Source organism: Gekko japonicus, unplaced genomic scaffold (assembly GCF_001447785.1).
Source record: "Gekko japonicus isolate JY-2015 unplaced genomic scaffold, Gekko_japonicus_V1.1 scaffold915, whole genome shotgun sequence".
NCBI classification, from domain to species: Eukaryota; Metazoa; Chordata; class Lepidosauria; order Squamata; family Gekkonidae; genus Gekko; species Gekko japonicus.
Window position 1 is genome coordinate 342,036 of NW_015173149.1, and position 10,342 is coordinate 352,377.

General features: G+C 50.3%; 1 protein-coding gene across 1 annotated transcript in view; it reads left to right on the plus strand.

Moving 5' to 3' along the window:
- The first annotated feature begins 9,022 nt into the window (after positions 1-9,022).
- Positions 9,023-10,342, plus strand: part of LOC107119764 (zinc finger protein 282-like) — a 21,779-nt gene continuing 20,459 nt past the window's right edge. The window contains exon 1 of the mRNA XM_015422346.1: positions 9,023-9,241. Coding sequence (XP_015277832.1) covers positions 9,023-9,241 — 219 coding nt within the window. The remainder of the gene's footprint in view (positions 9,242-10,342) is intronic.

Below are 10,342 nucleotides of genomic sequence, written 5' to 3' on the forward strand. Positions count from 1 at the left end.
GCGAGGCGGGCGCGCGTTGGCGGAAAGAGCCCAGGGAGACCCGCGGGGGCCGGGCGGGGAGGCGCGCCCCCTGCAGGGACCGCGAGGCACTGCAGACAGACAGCCCGGCCGCACCACCCCCCCCCCCCCGCCGCCCCAGAAGTGCTGCGTCCGTCCGTCGGCCGGCCGGGGTGTCTGTGTGTGCGTGCAGAAGCCTTGGGGAGGCGCGCAAGAGAGGCGCAGCGGCCCGGGCGCACGTGCAGGAGCCTCGCCCCAAGGGGAGGCACGCAAGAGAGGCGCAGCGGCCCGGGCGCACGTGCAGGAGCCTCGCCGGCCCGCTTGCAGGGCTCCCGCCCGGGGCAGACACGTGTCAGCGGGGGGAGGCGGGACCTGGGATTACAGCCCCTCTCATAAGAAGATAAGAGAAGCCAGTGTTGGCTCAGGCCAAAGGCCAGTGGCCCCTCCAGTCTCCAACACTCTGTGGCACACAGTGGCCAGAAATACCAGGGGCCCTCAGGAGGTCCAGCAGTGGGGCCAGGACATTAGAAGCCCTCCCACTGTTGACCCCCCCTCCCCAAGCACCAAGAAGACAGAGCATCACTTCCCCAGAGGGAGAGTTCCTATCTGTACCTTGTGGCTCATATCCACTGGTGGACCTCTGCTCCAGATGCTTATCCAATTCTCTCTTATAAGCCCATAAGAGAACATAAGAACATAAGAGATGCCAATGTTGGATCAGGCCAAAGGCCCATCCAGGCCAACACTCTGTATCACACAGTGGCCAGAAATACCAGTGCCATCAGGAGGTCCACCAGTGGGGCCAGGACATTAGAAGCCATCCCACTGTTGACCCCCCAAAGCACCAAGATGACAGAGCATCACTTGCCCCAGAGTCCCTATCTATCCCTTGTGGCTAATAGCCACTGATGAACCTCTGCTCCATATTCCTATCTAATTCCCTTTTGAAGCCATCCATGCTTGTAGCACCCACCACTTCCTGTGGCAGTGAATTCCAAGTGTTAATCACTCTTTGGGTGACGAAGTACTTTCTTTTATCCGTTCTAACCCAACAGCTCAGCAATTTCATGGAGTGCCCACGAACAGCACTCCAATGTTGGATCAGGCCAATGGCCCCTCCAGTCCAACACTCTGACACACAGTGGCCAGAAAGACCAGGGGCTATCAGGAGGTCCAGCAGTGGGGCCAGGACATTAGAAGCCTCCCACTGTTGCCCCCCCCCAAGCACCAAGAATACACAGCATCCCTTGCCAAGCACTAACCCATGGGGTTATGGTCATGCATAGCCTCTTGTTCAACCTGGGCTACTAAAATGGAGGCATGCCGTGCCACTGTTTTGCAGGGGAGGGCAGGCCAAGTAATTGATTTATTTCTGTTGTTTATAGTCAGCCTTTCTCACTTGGAGTCAGGGCGGATTACACAGAGCAAGTCAATCCAATCAAAAGGTAAAGGTTCCCTTGCTCGAAAGCCAGTTGAGTCCGACTCTAGGGTTGCAGTGCTCATCTCCATTTCAAAGCCAAAGAGCCAGCGCTGTCCGAAGACATTTCCATGGTCATGTGGCCGGCATGACTAAACACCAAGGCGCACGGAACGCTGTTACCTTCCCACCGAAGTGGTACCTATTTATCTACTTGCAATTTCTTGCTTTCGAACTGCTAGGTTGGCAGGAGCTGGAACTAGAGACGGGAGCTCACTCCGTCCTGCGGCACACCCGGGTTTCGAACTGTTGAACTACCGACCTTCCACAGCCTGCAGTTCAGCGTCTTAACCACTTGAGCCACCGCAGCTCACTCAATCCAATCAACAGGATGGGATATTCAATAACCTATGAAATAGGATTAGGGTTGTAGAACCAACCAGAAATCTAAAGAACAGAACTGAAGCAAAACATAAGTGTCAACATAACATATTACACGATGCAAGAATTACATTGTAGGAACCAATTTACAGCAAACTATATATGGCTTCAAGGAGGAATTGGATAAACATATGAAGCAGAGGTCCATCGGTGGCTATTAACCACAAGGCCTAGATAGGAACTCTTGGTCTGGGGCAAGGGATGCTCTGTCTTCTTGGTGCTTTGGGGGGGGGGCAACAGAGGAAGGACTTCTAGTGTCCTGGCCCCACTGCTGGACCTCCTGATGGCACCTGGTGTTTTTGGCCACTGTGTGACACAGAGTGTTGGACTGGAGGGGCCACTGGCCTGATCCAACATTGGCTTCTCTTAGACCACAGTCCCTAATAACTGAATAACTCTTCAGCCTTTCCTCCTAGGGTACTTTTACCAGCTCTGTGATGTTCTTTTTGAGATATGGTGACCAGAACTGTCAAGACTGACTCGTGGCAGATGATTTTGAGAGTCAGATGCACTAAACGTAACTGTCCATTGGCAGAAATATGCACATGCACACGCCTGAACACATGCAAATGGAGGGTGAGGTTTGTGTAGAGTAGGGGTGTAGAGATGCAATGATAAAGGGAGGTGGCCTGGCTCCCCAACGGTTATATTTGTCACTCGGCCACACATCAAGGAAAGTCAGATTCCATCCAAAGAGACCCTGACACACACACCCCCCAGGAGATGGAGCTCATTCCAGGCTGGCAAAGCAAGTACAGGAGAAATCTCTGAGCGCTTTTTTAAAAGAAGGAAGTTTGGATCCAGGGGCACCTTTAAGACCAGCAGAGTTGTATTAAAGGTATACGCCTTCATGTCCATACACACTTTTTCAGATACGCTGAAATGGAAGTTGTCAGTCCATACACCTAGGAAGAGTGTGAGCAGCAAATCAGCATGCAGCGTAATGAAGGTGTTTATCAGATGCAAGGACCAAACTGGAATAACCACCTTAGTTTATATGGTCACCACATTTCTTTGACCAGTCCCCTTTGCACCCAAGCCAAATAGTACAAAACCTGCATAGGAGTCAATTCACACATGTAGTCTTGGGAGCAGTGTTCCCTCTAAGTTGAGTTAGTGTGAGCCGGCTCACAGTTTTTTAGCCTCCAGCTCACACATTTTTGTCTCCGCTCAGGAAGGAAGGCTCCAAATGGCTCGCTCACAACTTTAATGCCAGTAGCTCGCAAAGTAGAATTTTTGCTCACGAGACTCCACAGCTTAGAGGGAGCACGGAAAATGCAGGTGTGAACCAGGCCCCTGCAGGCACAGGAAAAAGACACAGGCACAACTGGTAGGATCTGCACCTGCTTTACTAGAAGTGCAGGCTTTCACTGGATCAACCAATTGTCTGCAACTTTCGTTGATGACTGGTGGTAAGCAGTGTTCCCTCTAAGCTGAGTTCGTGTGAGCTAGCTCACAGTTTTTTATCCTCCGGCTCACACTTTTGTCTTAGCTCGGGAAGGAGGGCTCCAGAGCAGACTAATTGCTCGCTCACAACTTTAATGCCAGGAGCTCACTAAAGCAGAATTTTTGCTCACAAGATTCCACCGCTTAGAGGGAGCATTGCTCCTGAGCAGTGTTCCCTCTAGGCTAGTGTGAGCCAGCTCAGAGTTTTTTAGCCTCCAGCTCGCACATTTTTGCCTTCGCTCAGGAAGGAAAGCTCCAGAGCAAACTGATTGATGCAGCAGCCAAATCGCTCGCTCACAACTTTAATGCCAGGAGCTCACAAAGCAGAATTTGGGCTCACAAGACTCCATTGGTGGTAGGTAAATGATATAATCAGTGTGGGGCAGAATCAATTTCAGTGGGGCTGAGACTGAAGAGGTCTGTTTCCTTGACTTTACTTCTTCCAAAATTTAATGCACAGTCAGCCAAGGGAGCAAATCCCGCGCGGGCGTCTCATATCATATTTCCTTCTTGACACTTTCAAAAGTCTTGATCCCGGCGTGTTTCCACGCGGGTCGGCCAGCGCGCATGCTCCCCGAACCCTGCCTTGGAGAGCGCTCGGGCCGCTTGCCCCTTGCAGCAGGGGTGCGCCTGCGCAGCCCGGGCAAGAGAGGGTTAACTCACCCTCTGGGCCGCGATTTGCTGGCCGGGCTGCGCGGCTGAGCCAGGGAGGGACGCGATTGGTCCGAGTCTCCATCCGGCGCGCCGCTCCGGGCCTCTCCGCGTTGCCTGCGCCACCTGCTGGTCGGAGGTGCATCTGGCCTTTGCAACGGCTTGGAGAGACTTTCAGGCTGCAGCCCGTCCGGGCGCCGGGGGGGGGTTTCAAGCTGGCAAGGAGGGCCCCACCCCCTGCGAAAAGCAGCCCTGCGGTGCAGTGCAATTCTTCTTCCCCACCTCCGTCGTCCCATAAGAGCATAGGAGAAGCCAATGCTGGATCAGGCCAATGGCCCATCCAGCCCAACACTGTCACACAGTGGCCAAAAATACCAGGTGCCATCAGGAGGTCCAGCAGTGGGGCCAGGACACCAGAAGCCCTCCCACTGTTGACCCACTCTTTATACCCCGCCCTTCACTACCCAAAGGAGTCTCAGAGCGGCTTACAAACTCCTTTCCTTTCCCCTCCCCACAACAGACACCCTGTGAGGTAGAGGCAGTATACCTCTGAATCTAATTGCTGCGGGATTGCTAAGCAAGAGTGAGCTTTGCGTCTGACCCAGCAAGGATCTTCTTGTGTTCTTAACAAAGCTGAAGACTGGCAGGATGTAGATTGAAGAGCTGCAAACTATCCAAGCAGAGAATGACGAAGAGAGAGATCTTGGAGTCATAGTAGATAACTCAATGAAAATGTCTAGACAGTGTGCAACTGCAATAAAAAAGGCCAACACTATGCTGGGGGTTATTAGGAAGGGAATTGAGAACAGATCAGCCAGTATCGTAATGCCCTTGTACAAATCAATGGTGCAACCTCATTTGGAGAACTGTGTACAGTTCTGGTCACCACACCTCAAAAAGGATATTATAGCATTGGAAAAAGTGCAGAAAAGAGCAACTAGAATGATAAAAGAGTTTGAACACTTTCCCTATGAAGAAGGGTTAAAGCGCTTGGGACTCTTTATCTTGGAGAAATAACGACTGTTGGGTGACACAAAAGTCCGCATGGTCAAAGCAATGGTATTCCCAGTAGTCATGTATGGCTGTGAGAGTTGGACTATAAGGAAGGCCGAGCGCCGAAGAATAGATTCTTTTGAACTATGGTGCTGGAGGAGACTCTTGAGAGTCCCTTGGACTGCAAGAAGAACAAATCAGTCAATCCTCAAAGAAATCAACCCTGACTGTTCCCTGGAAGGCCAGATAATGAAACTGAAGCTCAAATACTTTGGCCACCAAATGAGAAGGGAGCACTCACTGGAGAAGACCCTGATGCTTGGAAAGATTGAAGGTCAAAGAAGATGGGGACGGCAAAGGATGAGATGGTTAGACAGTGTCATAGATGCAACGAAGATGAAATTGAGCCAACTTCAGAGGACGGCGGAAGACAGGAAGGCCTGGCGGGAACTGGTCCATGGGGTCGCGAAGAGTCGGACTCGACTGTGCGACTGAACAACAACAACATAGAGAGGAACTCTCAGTCTGGGGCAAGGGATACTCTGTATTCTTGGTGGTTGGAGGGGGGCAACAGCGGGAGGGCTTCTGGAGTTCTGGCCGCACTGCTGGACCTCCTGATGGCACCTGGCATTTCTGGCCACTGTGTGACAGTGTTGGACTGGATGGGCCATTGGCCTGATCCAACACTGGCTTCTCTTATGTTCAGCGGGTAGATTCAGGTGGGTGTGGCCTTTCTGGCCTGAAGCAACAGAAGAAAGTCGGGGTCCTGGGGCATGCGGGGAGGGCGGGGTATAAATAGAATTAAATAAATAAATAAGACCAACAGAGTTTAATTCTGGGTATAAGCTTTTCATGCACACGAAAGCTTATACCCAGAATTAAACTCTGTTGGTCTTAAAAGTGCCCCTGTGACTGGACTCAAACTTCATCCAAGCATCTTTGAAAGAGCCGGCTTAGCTGGCAGAGTTGTGGCGGCGCCAGAACGCGAGGGGGCGCTCAAGGCGAGCCCATCCTGCTCCTCTTCGTGGTTGCGCTAAAGAGGCGGCCGGCCCTTTTCGGTGACGCGGCAGCGCCACCTGCAGACGAAAGGCGTTCACGACACGCACCCGACTTGCGAGGAAAGCGCCGCTGTGTCCCGCGCGGACGTGCAAAAGTGCTAAAGAGAGAGAGAAGTGATTGATTTTGATACATAAAGGCTCAACGGGGACCGTTGGGGCTGGATTTTGCAGCGAAGCATTGGGTGCTGCTGTAGGAGGAGCTGCCGTTGCCAACCTCCCAGAATTACAGCTGTTTCCCACTCTATAGGGATCAGCTCCCTGGAGAAAATGGCTGCCTTGGAGGGTGGCATTATATACCCTGCTGATATCTCTCCCCAACACCCGTCTTCTTCAGGCACACCCCCCCCCTCATGGGAGCTGGCAAGTGGCAACGCTAGGAGGTGCCAGTGGTGCCTAAACTGAGAAGGGTCCTAACTTCTCAATTAACATACATACATACATACATACATATATATATATGTATGTATGTATGTATGTATGTATGTATGTCACACACACACACACACAGAGTCAGCTAAGCTGCCATGGGGGTTGGGGAGCTCGGTCTGTGTCTGGTTAATTGCTACCGCATTCCTTTCTGTGCTTTTTCTGCTTTGCGCCAAAATGCTTATCTATACAGATGTGCAGGAGGGAGCTGTATTGTCTGGGTTTTCCCTCGGTGCCCTGGGAGAGTGTTGGTTCTCAGCTTTAGCTACCTAACGGTCTCCAAGCTTTATCCTGTGAGGTGCTGCTCGTTGGGGTGTAGGCAACGCAAAGACGACAGGATATTGAACAGGGAGCTGGGATCTCAGATGACCCTAAGCAGGGTTGGCACAGGTTACTGTTTGGATGGGAGACCTCCAAGGAAGTCCAGGGTTGCCGCGCAGAGGCAGGGAATGGCGAACCTCCTCTGAATGTCTTTTGCCTCGACCTGGATGGCCCAGGCTGACCCGGTCTCATCGGAGCTCAAATGCATCAGCAGGGTCGGCCCAGGTTAGTCCTTGGATGGGCGACCACCAAGGAAGTCCAGGGTTGCTGCGCAGAGGCAGGGAATGGCGAACCTCCTCTGAATGTCTTTTGCCCTGACCTGGATGGGCCAGGCGAGCCCAGAATAATCAAACCTTGGAAATAAGCAGGGTCAGCCTTGGCTAGTGCCTGGATGAGAGACTACCAAGGAAGCCCAGGGTTGCTACGCAGAGGCAGGCAAAGGCAAACCACCTCTGAACGTCTCTTGCCTTTGAAAACCCTGTGGTGGTGTGTGTGCTTGCAACTTGACAGCACTCCACACACACACACACACACACACACACACCCCTTAGCAAAATCAGGGACAGGGGTTAACTTGTGAGTGCCCCCTCCCATTCCTGGAGGAATTGTATAGTTCTCGATGTTTGAAAAAAGCAAAGAACATTCTGCAGGATTTGTCACACCCTGGACATTCCCTGTTTGAACTGCTGCCTTCGGACAGAAGATATAGAACAATTAAAACAAGGACAAACAGATTAAAAAATCGTTTTTATTCGAGAGCTATTACTGCCTTAAATGCTGTATGAAATTGGAATTTGGGTGACATTAGTGGTTTTAAGTTGCTATGTGAACCTTAAGGGAGTTATGAGATAGTTGTGAATGGTTGTGTGAGTGTATATGAATATTGTTGTAGATCACCAAAATGATTGCATCTTAATTTCGTTGTACTATGTACAATGACAATAAAGTATATTACAAAGTATATTACATATTTTCTCAACTAGATTCAGGTTTTAGGCTGCAGAGTGTGAAATATCTCTGGGAAGTGGTCCAGGACTTATTGAATCTCCACTTTTATATTGCTTGCAAGCTGCAGCCAGCACTGAATTTTCCTTTGGGTTTACCTTTAACAAGGAGCTGCGGTGGCTCAAGTGGTTAAGATGCTGAACTGCAGGCTATGGAAGGTCGGTAGTTCAGCAGTTCGAGACCCACGTTGCCGCATGACGGAGTGAGCTCCCGTCTCTAGTTCCAGCTCCTGCCAACCTAGCAGTTTGAAAGCAAGAAATTGCAAGCAGATAAATAGGTACCACTTCGGTGGGAAGGTAACAGCATTCCGTGCGCCTTGGTGTTTAGTCATGCCGGCCACATGACCACGGAAAAGTCTTCGGACAGCGCTGGCTCTTCAGCTTTGAAATGGAGATGAGCACCGCAACCCTAGAGTCGGACTTGACTGGCTTTCGAGCAAGGGAACCTTTTCCTTTACTTTATTTTACCTTTAACTCAATTGGGTACTTAAAAAAATTAATGGAAGAGTTGAAAATTTCGGGGGGGGGGAACAGGCCATTAAAGGATAATGTAACTATATTTCACTGTGCAGGTGGGGAGCATGTTATAGCCCAATCTTGTCAGATCTTGGAAGCTAAGCAAGGTAGGGTTACCAACTCTGGGCAACTTGTAATACCCAACAATTGGCTACATTAGGAGTGTGTTGCCTAATATGCAAAGGAGTTCCTGCTACAAAAAGAGCTATAATGTCATAGCATTCAACCTCCGAAACCAGCCGTTTCCCTCCTAGGGAACTGATCTTGGTTGTCTGGAGATCAACTGTAATTGCGGGAGATCTCCCGGTGCCACCTGAAAGCTGACAACCCTGTGCAAAGACGCCCATTTCGTTTTGCCGCACCAGACCTAGATGGCTGCCAACTCCAGGCTGAGAAATCCCTGGAGAAGAGAAGAAGAGATTGGATTTATACCCCATGGCCCTTCACTACCCAAAGGCCTCTCAGAGCGGCTTACAAACTCCTTTCCCTTCCCCTCCCCACAACAGACACTCTGCAAGGTAGGCAGGGCTGAGAGAGCTCTGACAGAAACTGCCCTTGAGAGAACAGCTCTCAGAGAGCTTGTGACTGACCCACGGTCACACCAGCAGTTGCATGTAGAGGAGTGGGGAATCAAACCCGGTTCCCAGAGTAGAGTTTGTGCTCTTAACCACTACACCAAACTTGGGGAACGGGATAGAGCTTGGGAAGGGACTTCAGTGGGGTGCAATGCCCATGCAACCCCCTCTCCAAAGATGCCAGTCTCTCCAGGGGAACAGACTACCGGGGAGCAGTCATGCCTCTGGTGGAGTTCCAGGTGCGCCTTGGAGGCCAGCGGCCCCAGCTGGGGGCCCTCTGCAGTGGGCAAAGGAGGTGGCGATGGGCTCCGGCTCACCATCGCAGTGCTCCAGAGGACTAACTTTGAGTCCAGTGGCACCTTTAAGACCAACGAAGTTTTCCGTGAGTCTATGAAAGTTTAATTTGAGATGTGAGCTTTCGCGTGCAGGCACACTCCGTCGGACATCGAAATGGAATTCCAGATCATGGTTGTATATATGTATGTGGATGGATAGATAGATTAGATGGCTTGTTAAATTAGCATGCAAAATAGTGAAACCATTTCTTAACAGATCAAAATATCTTCACTATTTTGCATGCTGATTTAACAATCTATCTATCTATCTATCTATCTATCTATCTATCTATCTATCTATCTATCTTGTATATATGCATGTGTATAGATAGATAGATGGATTGTTAAATTAGCATGCAAAATAGTGAAACCGTTTTTTAAAATATAATCTCTTTATTAGTTTTTCCCCAAAAAAAGAAAATTATTTTCCTACAACACAGTATTTCAACAAAAAATGCCCATTAAATATTTTTCTCTTTTCTTCTCTATATCTTCAACAATAATTCATCGCCTATTTCTAATAATTAACATAACCAAACTATATATCGACCCCTAGTATAGATTTCATCAGGGTTACATTTCTACCACACAGTATTTCTGCAAAAATAACCAGTTAATATTTTCTCTCATCTTAACCCGTGATCTTCAACAAGAACTCATCACATGGTTCAACCACACAGAATAACCCAAGCAATAATCTAACCACTGAGCATGAATTTTTCAGGATTTCCTTTTCTATAAACGAGCCAAAGTGAATATATGACCTTAATTTTTTGGCAGATAAAAATACCTCCACTATTTTGCATGCTAACCTAACCAGCCATCTATCTACCTACCTCTCATCGATCCATCGATCCATAGACACAACGACGATCTGGAATCCCACTTCGGTGTATCTGAGGAAGTGTGCTGTGCACAGGAAAGCTGGTCTGAAAGGTGCCTGGCTGGACTCACAACTTTGGGCTGACCCCACCTGGCTGGCGCTCTCTCCCGAGGACTGTAGATGGTGCTGTCGGCAGGCTCCGCTGCTCCTTGCGGCCGCCCCTCTCTTCCCTCCGCTCCCTCTCCGCGCCTGCCTTTTCTCCCAGCCTCCCCGGGTCCTGTTCCTGCCTCCCGGCAGCCCCCGGCTCGCCTGCCTGGTCCCTCGGCCCCGAGGAGGAGC